The sequence below is a fragment of the Conger conger genome, chromosome 4 (genome assembly GCF_963514075.1).
Source record: "Conger conger chromosome 4, fConCon1.1, whole genome shotgun sequence".
Taxonomy (NCBI): domain Eukaryota; kingdom Metazoa; phylum Chordata; class Actinopteri; order Anguilliformes; family Congridae; genus Conger; species Conger conger.
The window spans coordinates 21,790,896-21,809,184 of NC_083763.1; the positions used below are offsets into that span (position 1 = coordinate 21,790,896).

Here is an 18,289-nt window from a genome sequence, read left to right on the forward strand (position 1 = left end):
CTCTGAATCACACACTAGAAAATCCATGTGGGATATATATGTCGGCTATAATGCAGACTAGGCGTAAAATGAGAATAGCCATTTTAACAAGGATGCTGGATGCTCGCTCTCAACGACTTACACTGCATCTAATGCAATAATTAAACCTCTAATAATAAAATAATTAAACAAAGATCTCCAACACCAGCCGCCACGTTCTGTATTGTGTCCTTGATAAAGCGACTTTTATCCAATTACAATGAATGCATTTTCTTGAAGCAATAGCCTACAATTCTTTGAAAGCAAACGCAGGTAAGGTTAGGTAAGGACGCATGAAACTGCTGCTGCTCATAATATGATAGGTAATCATTATTATTGCTCTAATGAAGTGCGTAATGCTTTGACATTCAAGGAATCCGTTCTGAACCTTGCTCAAGTGTATCAGTAGTGTTTTGTCTGGGAATCGAGCCCACGACCTAGTAGTAACAATGCAAGTCTATTAATGAGAGAGGGCGATCTTCTTTATGATAATCAGTAGCTACCTACATTTCTTTATCGGCTGTTTAAGTCACTGCCCATTCAAATAAGTAAACTGGTTATGCATTGTCATTCGTTTAAAGCCATCGCATGCCAAGCCCATGCTAACTAATGAGGAATTCATTAGGATACCCTGCTTTCAAAACACCTCAAGCTATGTTTTGAAACAGCTGGTATCTTGTATATCAAGCTGGTCATAGTTGGATTTTACACTATTGTATAATTCTTCAAAAAAGTATCCTATGCCAAAAAGTGACTTGCTACTGACAAAGATTCTTTCCGATGGGAACACACATTTCTGTCAATAACAACAACTCCATTAATTGCAGCCAGCTGATTCGTTTGTTTAACGTAAACAAAACACCAAGTAGCCAAGGATCATTCGTTGCACAATTGCCGCATTCATGCTAGCTATAGCCTAGCTTGGCTCTCAACATTAACGAACAATAAGGTTGTTGTTTCGATACGCATCTAGGTGGTAGTAGCCAAATGTAAATATTCTGAGCTCACTAGACAAGTAAGGTAGGTTAGCTACCCATACCTGTACAAACGAGTTAGAACACCGGACAACATTCAACACTTTCGCAAAGGGGCTGATGGGAAGAGAAGTCCAGTATAATTTTGGTATACTTTCCAGTTTGAAGCGCTGGACTTCACTTTCCGTCATGCTCTCCTCGAAGCGCTGTGAAGGCAAAAAGTCACCTGTTGTTTAGCAGTGTGTCAGTCTTTAACCAATTACTGGCCACCTTGAAGAAAGCACCTCCTATTTAGCCTACTACTCGAGTTTTACACGGCATAAAATGAAATGCATGATTCAACTTCCTCGTTTACGAGGTCGGTACAGTGAGAATGATCATGGTGAGTCGTGATAACTTTGTATGAAGGTAACTGTAAAACGTAATAATTAAAAAGTATAATGCAGCCTACTTGTAGATGTAGAGTAAGGATAGTTTCACCTCGTCGTTTGTTTTGCTGGGTGTGGAGCAAGTTTTGGACAGGTGTACCTCACAGATAAATATTAACGATTCTTTTCACATACCTTTCCAAAAGCGTTTAAGGGAGAGGAATTAAAGCGTGTTATTATTTAGCCTTCTAGTTGAAAAGGAACAGGTAATGTTTCTTCCTAATATTTATTCAGCTCACATTACATTTCAGTAATAGATTCATCAGTCTGTCACCGTCTACGTGTGAAGAGAATGATGCAGATTTTATAATTTATTGTTCGCAGTTGTCTTTCGTATTCACATTCAGCTTTAAATCAATGAGTTGTACATTTTATAAATGGTGGACGGGATGAACATTGTGCGATCATGCGGTCTTTAGTGTAACATTCTTGAGTCCTTTGTGTTTGTGGTCCTAGTATACACTTTTATAGCTGTTATTCAGTGCTCCTGAGTCCAGGCAATTATACTTGCTTGGGCAGTTAGTAAGGCATGGAATGATGGAAATGAAAAGCTAAATGTCAAATGAACAAGTCATGCTGGAGACATGGTGAGGCTGAATCATAAGCTATATAAATTATGAGAGAAGTAGTCCGGACTTGTGACATTATTGTTCCTGCGCAACATGTATACCCACACTGCTTCCAGATTTCTGCTTTTCGAGACATGCAAAGATGACAATTTATTATTATTATTGAATGATGTGAATATATTCAGGATACATGTAATTGCACCTTTTTTGTCAATTTGTTCTTCATTTCAGATGTCTATAAACGTACCAAGTTTACTGTTGGCTCTGGTGGTCACAGTTAGTTTTAGGACTGTTGCCTGTTACAGTAATGGAAAAGTGACAGATGCTTGCAGGAGCATGGAACCAAATCACGGTCATCATTCAAGCACAAAACCCCACACCTATACAATAACGGTGGACAAGAGTATATTTAGTCCTGGGGATCAAGTGCAAGGTACTGTACTGTATGTCCTGCTGCCGCATTATTACAGAAGTTAACATCGTTACCTTAATCAGAAGTACAAGATTCTAAGATTCCTTATTGGATAGTGACAAGCAATATACACTCACTTAGCACTTTATTAGGAACACCTAATACATGTCCATATTCATGCGATTATCTAATCAGCCAATCGGGTGGCAACAGTGCAATGCATAAAATTGCGTGGCGTGATTGCTGGTGCCAGGTGGGCTGGATTGACTATTTCTATAACTGCTGATCTCCTGGTATTTTCACACACTAGTCTCTAGAGTATACTGCGAAAAACACAATGCATCAAACCTCTAAGTGGATAGGCTACAGCAGCAGAATACTTACTGAGTCCATTGCAGTGTACTTATCTAGAGTTTAAACCCCTAGACCACGGAAGTACATGTAAACTGGAACACCTCATCCTTAACTCACATAGCTGCTCCAGTTGTAATGCAGTTCTGTTGTCGAGGGGTTTAAACCTGCCATTTTAACTCCAGCAAAGCACTCTGAAATAAATACATAATACATACATGCTCCCTGAGTGTACATAATCAATATGCCAATAATGTTGTTAAAGGAAGATCATACATAACATTTGTTTCTCATCGCCATGTCTCCAGTAACCCTGTCTGCTTCCAAATCTGGGACAACATATTTCAAGGGTTTTCTTATCGAAGCTCGTGATGCGGCAAATCTCGATGGTGGTGCAGTGGGATCGTTTACTCTTGTTAATATCACCAAGTCACAGCTATTGAAATGTGGCCACACGCAGGTAAGTGATGTACTAATGATTGAAACTGTTAGGTTTGTTTGCATGAACTCAGAAGCCACACAGATACAGTGTAAATTACAGTCATTTGACATTAATAGTGTTTTGTGTCTGGCCAAACTCCGTGTGCTTCAACCCTATCATTTGAAGGAGTCGGCGGTGAGTCACACAAGTGACAGCAAAAAGAGACAAATCCAAGTTACCTGGAACTCTCCGGAAAGTGTTCCACCCAGTATCCAATTTCTGTGAGTGTCTGGTTGCCTTTTGCTTGTTCAATAAAATGTATATTTTGTGAACTTTGCCAAAAAGAAATTGTGATTAAAAAAATCCAGTCTAACGGCAGTGGCTTCAAGTAAGAACTTGGACACATCCGAGTACATCACTGCAGACTGCATTATCCAGTCACAGGTTTTTTGTTTGTTTTTTCTTGACCGATGTTGTGTGCTGCATGTTTCTGTTTCTGTGTATGTCAGGGTGACGGTGGTTCATAAGTATGATGTTTACTGGGTGAGAATTCCTGGCCCTGTGGTGTCTCAGGCTGGAGTTACTCCAGGACCACACAACACTGCAACGACCACAGCACCCACTGTTCTGCCAAGACCAGTGAGTCAGACCCCGTTCAATTACAGCTACTCTGGTTATGATGGTGAAGATTAAGCTCTAGTGTGAGGTACCCTCTCTTTGAGGCTTACTGTATGAGCCTGATGACTCTCTCTCGCTCTCTCTCCTGCCTTAGTTCAGCTCTGAGGGCTGTGGCACCAGGAAGTCCTGCCTGCGAGACCCTGTGGGTTGTGACCCAGAGCTGGAGCCCATCTGTTTCTTCCTCTCCTTCACCACAGTGGGGCAGAGCACACTGTTTGAGCTCAGCGGGACAGCCGATGGCTACATATCCTTTGCGCTCTCACTGGACAAATGGATGGTGGGTGCCTCCACAGAAATGTATTGTAAACTAAAAAAAAAATCTACTTCAAGGTTTACGGTATTTTTCTAATGTTTCTAATGTAATATGACATTCTGTCATATGACACTTTATTTACCTGAGCTGGTACCTGCAGTAAGGAAAGTTGATGTCACCTGATTTATCATCAAGTGAATATGTGAAATAGCTACTTCATTAAGTGGATTTCATAGCTGTTCCATTAGAAAATTAGCCTGTGGTAGAATTAATGTTTTGTAGAGGAACAAGCAAGCGCACCATGAAATAAATCTCCCTTAAATCATAGCCAAGAAATGCCTTATAAATCCAAGAAAAATTGTTATTGTTTTTTTTTTATTTTTAAGTTTGTCATAGCACCATTCTGTATTTCTTTTTTGACTAGTCCAGGCAGTGTCAGCCTGTTCTATACATATGATACGCCCCTGCCTGCCACGAAAGGGACCCTTAGCGTATTTATAGCAGTAATTATAAGCCATCGTGCGGAAGGAAAAGGGGGATGAGGGCAAATCATATTTTTCTTACGGCCTGCAAAAGTCCAAGGGGCGGGGCCCTGACTTTTTGATAGACTGTAAACAGGATGTGTCCTTCTACAGGGGAATGATGACATGTACCTGTGTGTGCGAGATGGTAACAGGGTGGACATTGATGCTGCCAATGTTGTAGGCCGAACCCATCCAGTGTTGGCGTCACAGGTACAACATGCCCCAGGCTATATTGACATTGTGCTTGTCACAAGAATGCCCAGTTTCTGAGGGTAACTTTTGTTTTGACAGCTGTGTTTGATCTAATCAAACACAGCTGTTTAAACACAAGTCAGTGTTTATTTTTGATGAGCACCGATTCGTTTTTATTTTTTCCTTATCACCCATGTGAAAAAGTAATTGGCCTCTCTAAAACTACCTCAATCAACCAGTTACCTAAAGTTAATTAACAATTAGATTGAACACACCCAGGCTTGATTGCAGCCAGCGCTGTTGAAACCTCACTCATTGAACCTTACTACCAAGTAGTGACCACAAAGTTTCTACAAGCACACTATGTCATGATCAAAGGAAATTCTATATATCAGCCTGTAAAGGCTTGGAATATCTTATGTTCCATAATATTTCATTTCGTCTAAAGATCTGAAAGCATTCATTGTCACTAATATGCAGTAATAGAGGAAATCAGAAAGAGGGCAAATACTTTTTCATGGCACTCATGGTACATAAACATTGGATTGGTTTCTATTACATGTCAAAATACAATCTTGAATAAACTGAAAGCATTGATAGACAAATTATTTTATTCTACATTGTTTACTGTGTTGGATTGTGCATTATTCAAGCTTGCATGTTTTCTTTTGTTCCTGTGTTGTCCTGGCGGACCACTGATTGGCATTGTGTGAATCTCTCTAGAACAGGGGTGCACAACATGGGCCGATCCGTTTCATGATTTTGTGCCAACTTCTGGTCTTAATTATTTAATTGACTCATATCTTATCTGACTTGTGTATGAGCTCCAGCTGCAGACTGCAGTGTATTGTAGTGTAGTGTATCCGAATGTGTATCCGAATGATTTTACTGTGCTCAAGTACAGGCTTGAACCACGGTATTTTTAGAGCTGTCAGGAAATAAACAACAAGGCAATTGGTTGGAACGAAAACCAGTACGCAGACCAGCCCTCGAGGACCGGAGTTGTGCACCCCTGTTCTAGAATGTATTGCTATTCATGTGATGACTTGCATTCTCACCAAAACAAGCCGTTGGCCTTGCTAAGTGCTGCTGCATCCTTCCTTCCTAGAGCTTTCTAACTGACACTGCGTGGAGGCTATCAGATGGGGTCATCCAATGCAGCTTCCGAAGAGATGTTCACATCCCCCAGGACCTCACCAGATTCAGCCTGAACGAGAGCTACTACCTGTTCCTGGCAAATGGGAGAGCTGAAAATGGTCAGGTTTTACTCCTCTATTTCAAGTCTTTAAAGAAGCAATTCATTTCAGAACTTTATACCAAGACTATTATACCAGACTATTGTGACTAAACTGTGTTTGTTTGATGCTGGTGAGTTTCACTGTCCTTTTTAATACTTTCCATGAAGCTAATAAAGGTGTGTAGAAATGTTGACACTTGTCTTCCATTTTGAAGTTGGTCTTAAACTATAGAAAGTAATAACGTTAACACCTTTGAATTATCACTGTTCTCTTACGTTTAGGTATGATCCACAGGCATGGCAGACAGCCTCTGATATCTACCTTTCAGACAGTCATTACTGGGGCTCCTCAGAATTTAAGTGGGTCACGTTCTCCTTTGCTCATGAAATTCCATGGTAAGTTTGCTCATGGTAAGCAAAGCATGTGGATAACTGGATAATCAGCTGCCAGTCTTCTGCTGGTTGGCAGTTATCCCTCTTAGAGTAAAATAAATTCAGTGCAACAGCAGATTGTGCAATCCATGACTGGTGTTTTGAGTCCTCTGATGAATTCTTCCTCTGAACTGGCAGGTGCTTTCATGCTTATTGCCTGGATGACCACTGTCAACACGGGTATTATTATTGCGCGCTATTTCAAAGATGTTTGGCCTGATAGAGCCCTCTGTGGACTTGGGGGTTGGTTTCAGGTAATGGATTTATGTAGGCTATCTCATCATTTTTATATGAGGGCTGTGCTTCTGTGTGGGAACGATAGGTGCCTGTTGGTTATTGGTCTCATTGTTTCCCCAGGTGCACCGAGCCTTGATGGTCCTGACCGTGCTGCTAACCTCTGTGGCGTTCACCTTACCCTTTATTTACAGAGGAGGCTGGAGTCACGTAAGCCTTACTTCTGCCACTTCTCTGTTTGATTGGGTGTCATGACGGCTCGTGACACAACATATGTGGAGTTATTGCCACATACTCTTCACGATGGACACGGATTTAACCTGTGCTTTGATCCTTTGGATTTAACCAGCTGTAGTTGCAGTTGAATCATTTCAAACCGGTAATGGCACTTTGGATTGATTTGAATTTTTTAATCCCCCAGCTGTGGGATTCTGCTAAAGTAAAAAAAAAAAGCATTTTGATCCTTCCCACCATGACCAGCAGAGGGCTTCTATTCTCGAGAAACATTAAATGGGAGCATTTAATTAAATAATTATTAACCTGCAAAATTAAAGTGTCAATTTGTTCATGCACTCTGAACTTTGCTTTATGTTCTGGCTTGTGGCATGTCTCAAGAATATGTAACTGCTTTTGTTCAGTGCTGTCCAATCACTGTTATGTTCTCAGTGTCCTCTGTCTATTTTTGTGGTTCCCTCATGTGATATCATGTACTTGAGAGACAGTTGTTCAGCTTGTGGTGTTTCTACAGCTCACTGTGTTTTTGGTTCGGTCTGACGGCTCCTCTGTTTTGCAGAGTGCTGGAGCTCATCCTTATCTGGGCTGTACTGTCATGGCTCTTGCGGGGATACAGCCTGTGATGGCTGCCTTCAGACCCCCGCCAGGCTCTGCACGGTAATCCCACCCCTCCCACACTGCTCAGAGTTTTGACTCACTAACTTGAAGAATTCACATACATTGTTACCACATTTTCAGCTAAATTAAAGTGTCATTTGGTTTGATGTACTGAAAATTCTTTGAATGCAGTATTACTTATAAGATCTGCTGAGGCTTGATGCATCCAGTTGCACTTTCCCTGGGGCTATTTTGGAAATATGTAGACATGGGAAAGAAGGTTTCAGGTATTTCAGGTTATAATTGAAATATACTGATTAAACAACACACTGCTAATTTTGTATGCAACTGCCAAAGGTGTGCTTTAAGGTATTAGTTACACTAGAGTCCCATAAATTGCAGCATGGCCAATTATGCTGGCAGAATTTGAATATTAGCATGAATGTTTTGTAAATGAATACTCACTGCAGTCTCTTTATCCTCAGGAGGTACATATTCAATTGGATGCATTATTGTGCTGGTACGATTGCACAGATAATTGCTGGTATGTGGTGCTCTTCAGTGTTTTATTTAATAAAAATACCCTTCGCCCAACTATATGTTTGTAATTAATATATTCCAGACCGAGAGGATTCTTTTTGGTTGAATTAGTATTTTGAAGGAAATGTAATTATATATCATTCAGATTTTTTTAAAATCATATCACTCATATCACATTTATAGTCAAATTTACATATGTACTGTACATCTTGCACTGCTGTAGCTCTACAGCACAGTTTCCGTTTTAGACAAAATGTTTAATAAAGGAGGTAACCAGTTATTGATATGCTGTATGTGCTCTAGTAAAAAGAGGGCTTTCTCTTCTACAGTGGTGATCGAGGCACAAAAAGATATGTGGTTGTAATGGTCATCGGGGTGGGGATGTACTGTATGTAATCACTGGGTGAATTTTATTCTGCTGTTGTGCTGCAGTTGTTGCCATATTCCTGGGGATCCATCAGCAGGCTCTCCATCTTCCCGGGCCCTGGTCCACAGGTATCCTGGCGGGGTTTGTTGTCTGGGGCGTGGTAGCTGAGCTGATTCTGGAGTTTCACAGTAGATGCTCTTTCAAATGTGGTATGTCTGCTGCAACCATTTCATTTTGCTATATCTATCTCTGTGGCCAAAAAAGAATTATGACATTTAAGAAGCTATGGGGAAAAAAGACTTACTTCACTTACAAGGCAGGCAATTCTAATAATCTTCCAAGCCTTTCGAAAAGCAAAGCTATCCTTTTTTGACTAGCTTCTTGTGTTTTGAGGTTACCAAGCGGAAAAATAAAATAAAACGGCACCTCCATACCAGCAAATGTGTTCTCTAGCCTTATCACAAATTTGATGAGAAGACTCAAGACTGTCATCTTTGCCAGGGGTATTAATTAATTAAAGTATTAATCCAGGGGTGTCAATAATTTTTTAATTTGACAAATTTGAGACTTTAGTTGATTCCATTAAAATAAATCTTATGTCAATAACAGTATTATGTTTTTTACAGCACTTTTTGTGCATATATATCAAGGGTGCCAAAAACTCTGGAACCCACAGTCTCTTTTGGACTATAAAACCGCATCCATTGAAATATAATCAGCTCTAGCATTTCATGCCTTTTTAATGGCAAATGTTCAGGTTGCTGCCGTGAAAGGACACAGAGTGGGCCAGTGCCATTAGCCATGACACTTATTAAACACCTTATTAGTCAAAGTGTGAGATGAATAGTAATCCTGTGTAAATGGCATCTCAAGCAGTCTGAAAAGCCTCTGTCCTTCTTTAACAATGCTGCCTTATTACAGTACTTTGCTGGTAAACATTGTGTGTAATCTCGCTTCAGAAAGGAGCGACTCGGAAGATAAAGAAATACTGCTTGAATCCACACAATTAACCAGCAGTGAAGTAAGATTTATACTTGTATATATTCTTTTTATTATTAAGTATTCTTTTTATATTTTTGTGTCACTAATATTGACTTTAAGAAATTTAAAGAGATTTTTCCAATGTTTTTCGGTGAAAGTGTTTGAAAGTTGACCGGTAAACGGAGCTGTCTGTCTCTTTGCAGGGTAGTGTATTTAAAAAAGTTGTGTTGGCGGTCTTCCTCTGCGGGAACGCTTCACTGCTGAGCGGTCTGCTGTACTCTATAAGCAGCGTCTGAGAACAACGCATCGCACGGCCCCGTTTTTATATCCCGTCCTAACGCTGCGAAATGTAACGCACAATGCTCCGTTTCTGAGACCGACTGCACTGATCGCCCGCCTAGGGGAATGATTTTTATCTTAATATATTCTATGCAAGGTTTCTACATCTACAGGAAATGTAGGTGTGTTTTCTTTAATGTTGCTAGGTATGGAGGAATGCCCTGAGAATGACTTGAATGATGTTGGAAGTACATAATTATGCTTGAGCACAATTGTGTAATGTATCTACTTAACTGCAAGCAGTATTGTCCGTTTTCTGCCGATAGCACTTCATTTCTGATTACTCTTCAGCTGAGCTTGCATGGTGAAACAGGCTACATTTTTAAACTTTCAAACCAACATTCAGACCAAAATAACATTTTTGAGATCTGTTTTCTGTTGTTGTTTTTCAGGATTTGTTTCTATATGTGTTACTCTAACATTTTACATACATGCTCAAAGTATGTATGAAATATTTTTAAATGGTGACATGAGCACTACATTCTTAGAATGTTTTAAAATGGAAGAATTTTAGACTTTGTGTCCCTTGGAAGAATCATTTATTTAAAATTTATATGAAATATGCATTACTTTTTAAAAACATTTGTAATGGTAATTCTAAGTAATTTAGAAGAATTGATGATGATGATAATTAATTGGACATTGGTTAATTAAAGCTTTCAGTTGGCTTAGTTTTTTTCCCCCTAATGACATATACATTTTCCTGGTATGTATTGTTACTGTACTGAACTGTTTTTTAATATACCATGTATCATTTGTGCAAGGAATTTTTAAAATTTTTATATAGCACTTACACTCACTGAGCATTTTATATACACCTGTACACCTACTTATTCATGGGATTATCTAATCAGCCAATCGTGTGGCAGCAGTGCAATGCATACAATCATGTAGATACCGGTCAGGAGCTTCAGTTAATGTTCACGTCAACAATCAGAATGGGGAAAAAATGCAATCTAAGTGACTTTGACCGTGGAATGATTGTTGGTGCCAGACAGTGTTTTGATTATTTCAGAAACTGCTGATCTCCTGAGATTTTCACACACAATAGTCTCTAGAGGTTGCAGATAATGGTGCGAAAAACAAGAAAACGCCTTAATGTTAATGTTAATGAGAGAGGTCAGAGGTGAAGGGCCAGACTGTTCAAAGCTGACAGGAAGCAGACAGTAACGCAACAGCATTACAACAGTGGTATGCAGAAGAGCATCTCTGAACAAACGTGTCAAACTTCTCAAGTGAATAGACTACAGCAGCGGAAGACTTAAGTCTAATAAATACCTAATAAAGTGCTCACTGAGTGTGCCTTTCAACAATATCAGAACCTGTCAAGGCTGCTGAAACGGGTGGGCAGCTTTAAAACTTTGCCATTGTTCAGAAGTATAGATGGGTTGTTGCCTTTTGATAGAGTGCACTAAGCAAGAGCTATAATCATGTGGAGACTGGCTTTTCTGCAAGGCTTTCAAAGGCCTCCTGCTGCCCACAGTTACATCAGTAACCTGTCCTCACGGCACCTTTTAGTTCTTTGCAATGTTTCTTTTCTGCAATTAAATAAGTATATTTTTGTTTTTCCATTAGCGCCTAGTAGCCTTTTTACTGTAATGTGTGTGGGCTGATGCCTAATGCACCTGTTTTGGGATTTTTAGAGACTGTCTGAAAGCACAATTAAAGGATACATGAGCAATTTTCTCTGACGACAAATGAGACCTTGTTTTGTCCATATATCTTTATTTTGAAATATTTTGACGCTTGCATCATATACAAGAACTTCCATCCCTCCCAAAGATAAACTTCATAAAGAAGCCATTTTCAATACTTCTGTCCTGTAAATAGATTTCTTCACGCAGTTTTAAATATTTGAAATTCATACAAAGCAAGCAATACTGGTTTGTAGTACATTGTGTAAGCAAAAATGGCTGCACGGAAAAGCATACAAATACACAACATTTTAAATGTAAGACTTTGTAAATGTGTTGGTCTAAGCACTGCTTTACACATTTTTTGAAAGAACAAGCTGCTTTTTCTGTCCTCATTGACATCACTACCCATGAACTGTGTGTAAGATGTGTGTGATCTTAGAAAATACTGAGGTCATTGAGCATTCATTGAGCTGAGTATATGTACTGTGATGCTATAAGTGTAGTTCTATGATTTCCCAATGGAAGAAGTCAAAGTGATGTCAGGCATCACATAATTCCCCTTTCAATGACAATGAAAGCCAATTGCTCCATTGAATTCAATGGGGAAAATATTTGAAGAAAGTAAAAAAAAAAATTGTTGTTGATTTGTGGTGGTCAACGTCATCAGGATATTATACGAGTATTCTGACATAATTCTGCTCATTAGTAAGGTAATGTACAGTACCACATTGAGTGAGTAATCCAGAGGAAATAATCCACCAATAAATACTAACTAATTGCAGGTCTATTTCTGCCCTGTGCACTATTTCTAGCCTGCAAATGTTTAGAATTCAATATATTTATTAATTTTAGCAATTAATAATCATTTTTCTTTTTAGTCTTTTCTTAATGTACACACATTTTCACATTCTGTTCAATGTGTGTGTATGTATGGATGCGGGCATGTGTGTGGCTGACTTTCAGCCCCTACAAACTGCCTTGATACATTTTTTGTATTCCCATCCCTGAACTACCGCAAAGCTACCCTGAATACAAATGTAGCTTGCAAAACTACAATACAATAAATTAGTTCAAACTACTTTGTGGCCATTTTTTGATATTTGTTTTTTTTTAAAATCATGTTTCCCAAACATGACATGTGCAGGCAATGCCTTGTTTATGCACACGGAGAGAACTATTATACAGTTCAATGAGGAGAACAAGCAATTATCTCCAACCAAGATTAGAGTGAAAAGAAAGAGAGGAGGCAATATTTGGCTGAAAAAAGTAGTTTGTAGTTCCAGTAATTGACTACACCTCAATGTGACAAAAACAGTAATTAACTACCACAACCATTACAGAAATTTGAATGTAGTTGACCTACCAGCAAACTGCTGCAAAATGTAATTAACTACATGTTGTGATCCAGTAGTTTAAACTACTACCCAACACTAGGTATAGGGGACATGAACCAGTAGCCAAATGGGAAATAGCCTACTCATATTAACTGCTTTTACTGTGACACCAGTAACAGTATGCATCAGTTTGTATTATGCCATTTTCATTGCCTCCAGGACCTCTTGGTTCTGACAATGTAGCTTTGTTTGGTCTCAAATAAAACTCATTTTTGACAATTGTAAGTCTGTTGTAAGTCTACAGGGGAAACAATGTTTCACTGTGTTTATTTCCCCATTTTAGTAAATAATTCTGCTCTTTTGTCCCTTTGTCTCTTTTAATAAGTTCTTAATAAGTTATCTAGCTAAGTTATCCGACTTCTTCAATGGGGTATTTTGCAATTCAAATGTGTAGGTGTTTTCACAGCTTCCTTGGTACTAATAATCTGCATTGTCACGCCTACATATTGTATTTGATTTCTCTTCATGAAATTCACAAGTTCTTTATTTTCTCATTGAAGACTATGATTGCTTACATTGCAAGAGGCCTGTGTAACTAAAGTAGTAGAGGCATTGGAAAAGAACATGCTTTCTTATGACCATGCTTAAGAAAGAGCAAGCTGATCTTTCTTCCATAGAAAAGGTATGTTGAAAGGGCTGCACTACATATTGGTGGGGATGTGAAAGCAGAGGTCAGTGCTAAGAAAATACAAAAGGGACCATTCTAATTTTAGAACACATCAATACCAGGTGAATTATTATGATGAATTGCTTGGTGTGTGCTTCTTCTTCATTTAAGGAAATACTTTTTCTAATGTTACAATCTTAAAAGGGTCAAATTTATTCTTAAATTTAGTCCAACTACATGTTGTCTTATTATTATTATTATTTTTTTTTTAATAAGAAAATTTCAATTGCCATTTTGTAATGCATCTGAAATATAAATCAATTTTGGCAATTTTGACAAACTATGTTCGTTTAATGAACTATAACAGTGGAATGTAATTCCTTGGAACTGTGTTTATATATGGTTTTACAATTGCAAACTGATTGGCTATATTCATATGCAAAGGAAATTACAAATCTTTAACTTTTGGAGAAAATACTCTATGAAAATACAATAAATACATTTTTATCCAAGACAGTACATTGAAATACGCTTTACAGTAAATGCTCACTAGGCAGAAAGTGAATAACTGGACTAACACTACATCCAGGCTTCTTGGCGCTTGCACAATACTATGATCTGCTTCTTCAATGTATCACCCATATGCGGATGGCACCACACAAGCAGCAAATGTTATGCTTACTGTATACATTACCAAACTTTGCAGCATTTTGTAATTTCTCATAAAATAGAGCGAAAATATAGAGGTTTTCTTTGCTTCACTCGTTATTTGTAAACATACCCGCCTCCCAGCGCAAGGCCATAGCACTCTTGCGGCGTCCTCCGGGGAAATTTTCGGGAAACTAAGGAAGAGAGGCATCTGAATAACTGTTTCCGAGTGAACCAGTGAACCAATTCTTTATGTGAATGCCTATTCACAATAATACTGTAGTTTTGTTGCAGAGAATGAGGGATTATGGATGAAAAGGATTTACCCTTGTTTCACAGGAGAGTGTGGAGCGATCCATCTTGTGAGCAGTTTTCATTGGTGATGATGGTGAAGACTTGCATCTCACTGGGAATTCTGTTAAAAAGAGCTCAGAAGCTGAATGACTTGATTTCCACATCCAGTCAGAGACTGGAAACATGTAGGAGTAGATATTGTTTCACTAATAATAGTCAGCACTGCAATGCAAATGCTGCTTAAATAATACCACATCTTTCTATGCCATCATCATCTGGTATTAAAATGCATTCACGTACCTGAATTGTCAAAGTTGTCAAGTAGATTTGGAGACACCAGGACTGTGCTGTAGTTTTCTTTTGAATAAAGACTTGCCCTTTCCTTTTGCAGCTCTTCCTCTCTTTGTCTGACCATTTGTATCTCCTGGTCAACCAGAGACTGGGTGCTTCTGGACCGCAGTTTGAAGAAGGGGTTGTTGAGGAACGTGCTCTGCTGGGTCTCTTGCCCAACAGTGTTCAAGCAGAGCTCAGATGCGCTGCGGATGATCAGGTTGGATGTCTCTAGTATGAGGAGGTTGGATGTCTCTTTAGGCCACTCGTTGGATTTATTTGCCACTGGGGAAAGAGCACCACCATCTTTGGGGCCTTTCCTGGGGCTGGTTGGGCAGTTATCGGGCTCCAGGATGATGATATTATTGGCTGCCACATCATGGTATAACGGGCCTTTGGTTGGCGAAGATGTAATGATGAAGGATGGTGTCTTAACACTCGGAGACTTTGGCATTCTGCAGCTGTCCGGGGTCTCAAACACCTTTCTCTTCTCCTCCACATCTTGGCACAGCCTTTTATCAAATTTACCTGGAAGAAGAATGGCGGGGCAGACATCCTGCGTGCATTCATTAGCATTTGGTGGTTTAACCATCCCCCTCTCCCGCCTGAGACTCTCCTCCCGTTCCATCGCCAGACGGATTTCCCTTTCGATAGGTGTCTCTGGGTCATCAAAAGGAGACCTGTAGCTGGAATCATCCAGGCCAGAGTCCTCGGAACATGGGCTGAACTGTGTGTACTCCCTTAGGCCTAAACTCTCGAATTCGTGATCCTTCTTAGGCTTGCCGATGTTTCGCACCGGGGTGTACATGAAGCTGTGGCCGCCCTGACATGTGCCCTGTTTGCCAGCCGGCTGTTGTATCTGGCATTTTGTCTGTTCCTCCATCTTCAGCCACTGTTTCCGGGCAATTCGGAAGTCCACGTGCTCTGTGCTGACATTTTCGCTCTTTGTTTCTTGAATCACACAGTAGTCATTGGGGACCTTCTTTTTTGGGTCGACCTTCTCCGAGTGAATTGGCTGCATGTTGTCTTTTGAGACCTGACAGAGCTCATCCTTGTCCTCAGAGAATTTTGAAAACTCATGAATGGGAATGGCATCATAGAGGTCTTCCTGCATCTCTGAGTCATTGTCTGTTAGGTGCTCCGGTTCTACTAGGACTTCTTCTCCTACCGGGATTTCCGCCTCAACTCTTCGTTCAATTTTCACGGGACTCTCATCTTTCATGTCACTTTTTTGAATGAAAAGGTCCCGGGCGCTCTGCTCGAGACTGTTGCCCAAAAAGAAATCGTAATCGTCGTCGTCTTCTCTATTAATAGAGGAGGAGAATATCGTCCTCCATTTCTCATCGGTCTCGCTGTCGGAGGAAGCGGCAGCGATTTCAACACGCAAGCAGCTGTTCAGGTTGTCTTCCAGCTCGAGGCATGATTCTGAGGAGATGTCGGAGGAGGCATCCTCTCTGTTAAACTGCTCTAAGATGGACCCTTGTATTTCAGTTTGGTCGATATTTTCCAGAATGAGATCCTGTGGTTCAGGTTCAGCTCTCTCATAGACACAGTTGTCTTCAGCATCATCTTTGGTGTACACGGCATTATCAGGTATCTCCTCATTGGGAAGGTCTTGTCTCTTGTGAGCCATATCATTTTCATAAACGCTTCCTGTGCTAGAAGGTGTATCAGAAATGGAGGAGGTGATGGATTCCGTTCGGTCGAGATTGTCTGGTCCTGTCTCTAAGGTAGCAGCCTCTTTATGAAAATGATTCTCTGTCTCGTCCCCATTTGATAATGTATTGTGTTCATCAGTTCCAGTTGTTCCTTCTGGTAAGTCATCCAAAATGTCATCCATCACATTCATTTCTACTGAATCTGAGAAATCAGCTTCTCCAATCAAGCCCTTATTTTCAACAATACCTTTCTCCACAGAATCCCTTTTATATTCAATTACTGTGGCCATTTCAGATAGCTGGCTGGTCTCCATGGTTACCTCCTCCATTGCCTCCATTGAGGTTTTTTGTTCTTTTTGTTTCTGAATTCGAAAGTGGCTGCAGTCTTCACTCAGTTCCTTTCCATTTGTCTGTTTCACCTCAGCTGTGGCTATCTGCAAAAACCAAATAAAATGTATCTAGTCAGTAAGAGAGGAGACTGGGAATTTGATTTCCATCATATTAAAAATAGACAAAAATCCTTCTCTGGACTCATTCTGTCAGCATATTTCAACAGATTTCATCACCTTCTCATACCCCTAAAATCATTTGATACACTGACAATACCTGTACATGCATACTGGGTGTATATCTTATTATGCTAGTGAATTATACTACACAAGTGACATCTAAACAAAATAATACACTTGATCCTGTCCATTTAGAAACAACAGCTACTCATTCATTCATTCATTCATTCATTCATTCATTCATTCATTCATTCATTCATTATCTTTCTTTGACATGACTTCTTCTTTCTTCCTGTAATATGTGGGAAATTAGAAGGAATGTTATTCAATCCACAATTCATGAGACACATTACATACAAGAACATGCTTCCTTTTTTCTGAGTGTGCTCAGAAATTATTTGGAGCCAATACATTATGACAATATGAATTAGGATAATTAGGATATGATTTATGTAGCATCTGGTTGTATGCAAATGTAGTGCTAGAATAATATCCAGATTTCTCAGTTCCACAACAGCATATTCCAAATTAGGTGATCAAGATCAATCAAGCTCACAATGAACATGAAAATCCATCTCCAATGAGACATGGAAAAAAATTATTCGCCATGGATTGAGTCTCAGAAACGCTGCATGATTTTGTCCATAGAACAAAAGAAGATCATTACTGCATACAATGAATATGTACATTCAGAATATTCAGTGAAAAGTAATACCTCTGCAGCAGCAAAGGAAAGGAAGCTGGCATGGAAAGAAATGTAAAATCGAGTTTCATTTCTTTGACTGTGCGGTTATTATCATATTTGCTGAATGAAAAATGTAGGTTGACTATTTTTTATTATACTTATTTAAATGTTAAATAAGTTGGATGAAAGTAGTCTACATTATAGACTACAATAGACATACCTTCATAGAGCCTATGTGAGTATTGGATCATCAGTTGAAAGTCGGCACAATTGGACATAATAATGTATGTCTTCATTGTTACATAATGTAAAATGACATGCTTTGGAAAATAATTTAGTTTTCATTAAAAAACATATTGTGCTCAGGGAGGGAGGGAAGTTTGGTGACTTTGTCACACGGCTGCTCTGGTGACACCCTGAATCCACACAGGCACTGGAACCAGACTTTAAAGTGACTGGAAATGTTTGAAATAACCATATATTATCACCGAGGGATGTATCCAGTCACGTTCACCTACTAGGCATACGATTACCTAATCAGCCAATCATGTGGCAGCAGTGTTTCACGCACGTGTATTTCAAATACACATAATAACTTGTGTAAATAAAACAGCTTTGGAGTTGCTGTAAGGTGTATTTTGGTGTACTTTGAAGGAGGTAGGCTACTGACTCCTATAGGTTTTTAAGTCTTTATGCTAAGCTAACAAGTTAATTGAGTACCAGTGAATGCACAAAAATGAAAATTA

General features: G+C 39.4%; 2 protein-coding genes across 9 annotated transcripts in view; one reads left to right on the forward strand and one right to left on the reverse strand.

The window, feature by feature from the left end:
* Positions 1–158: 158 nt before the first annotated feature.
* On the forward strand, positions 159–11,466 carry frrs1b (ferric-chelate reductase 1b). 5 transcript variants are annotated; one of them, XM_061238240.1, is made up of 16 exons: positions 159–291; positions 2,221–2,422; positions 3,061–3,212; positions 3,360–3,454; positions 3,683–3,812; positions 3,946–4,128; positions 4,740–4,838; positions 5,929–6,076; positions 6,340–6,453; positions 6,628–6,743; positions 6,847–6,933; positions 7,517–7,614; positions 8,040–8,098; positions 8,527–8,670; positions 9,421–9,482; positions 9,646–11,466. In XM_061238240.1, exons 2-16 carry the CDS (start codon positions 2,221–2,223, stop codon positions 9,736–9,738), a joined length of 1,782 nt encoding a protein of 593 aa, XP_061094224.1. In that variant the 5' UTR covers positions 159–291; the 3' UTR covers positions 9,739–11,466. The 5 variants fall into 5 exon arrangements, with proteins under 5 accessions (XP_061094224.1, XP_061094221.1, XP_061094225.1 ...); XM_061238237.1 differs by lacking the exon at positions 159–291 and adding an exon at positions 1,263–1,374; XM_061238241.1 differs by lacking the exon at positions 159–291 and adding an exon at positions 1,263–1,374 and having other exon boundaries at positions 8,527–8,589.
* A 20-nt stretch (positions 11,467–11,486) lies between these two features.
* The window catches only part of palmdb (palmdelphin b), a 37,547-nt gene continuing 30,744 nt past the window's right edge, over positions 11,487–18,289 (reverse strand). For all 4 annotated transcript variants that reach the window (XM_061238231.1, XM_061238233.1, XM_061238232.1 and 1 more), the window contains 3 exons: positions 14,662–16,783; positions 14,394–14,482; positions 11,487–14,261 (listed from right to left, as the gene is read on the reverse strand). In XM_061238231.1, the coding sequence (XP_061094215.1) occupies positions 14,178–14,261; positions 14,394–14,482; positions 14,662–16,783 (2,295 nt within the window). In that variant the 3' untranslated portion in view covers positions 11,487–14,177. The remainder of the gene's footprint in view (positions 14,262–14,393; positions 14,483–14,661; positions 16,784–18,289) is intronic.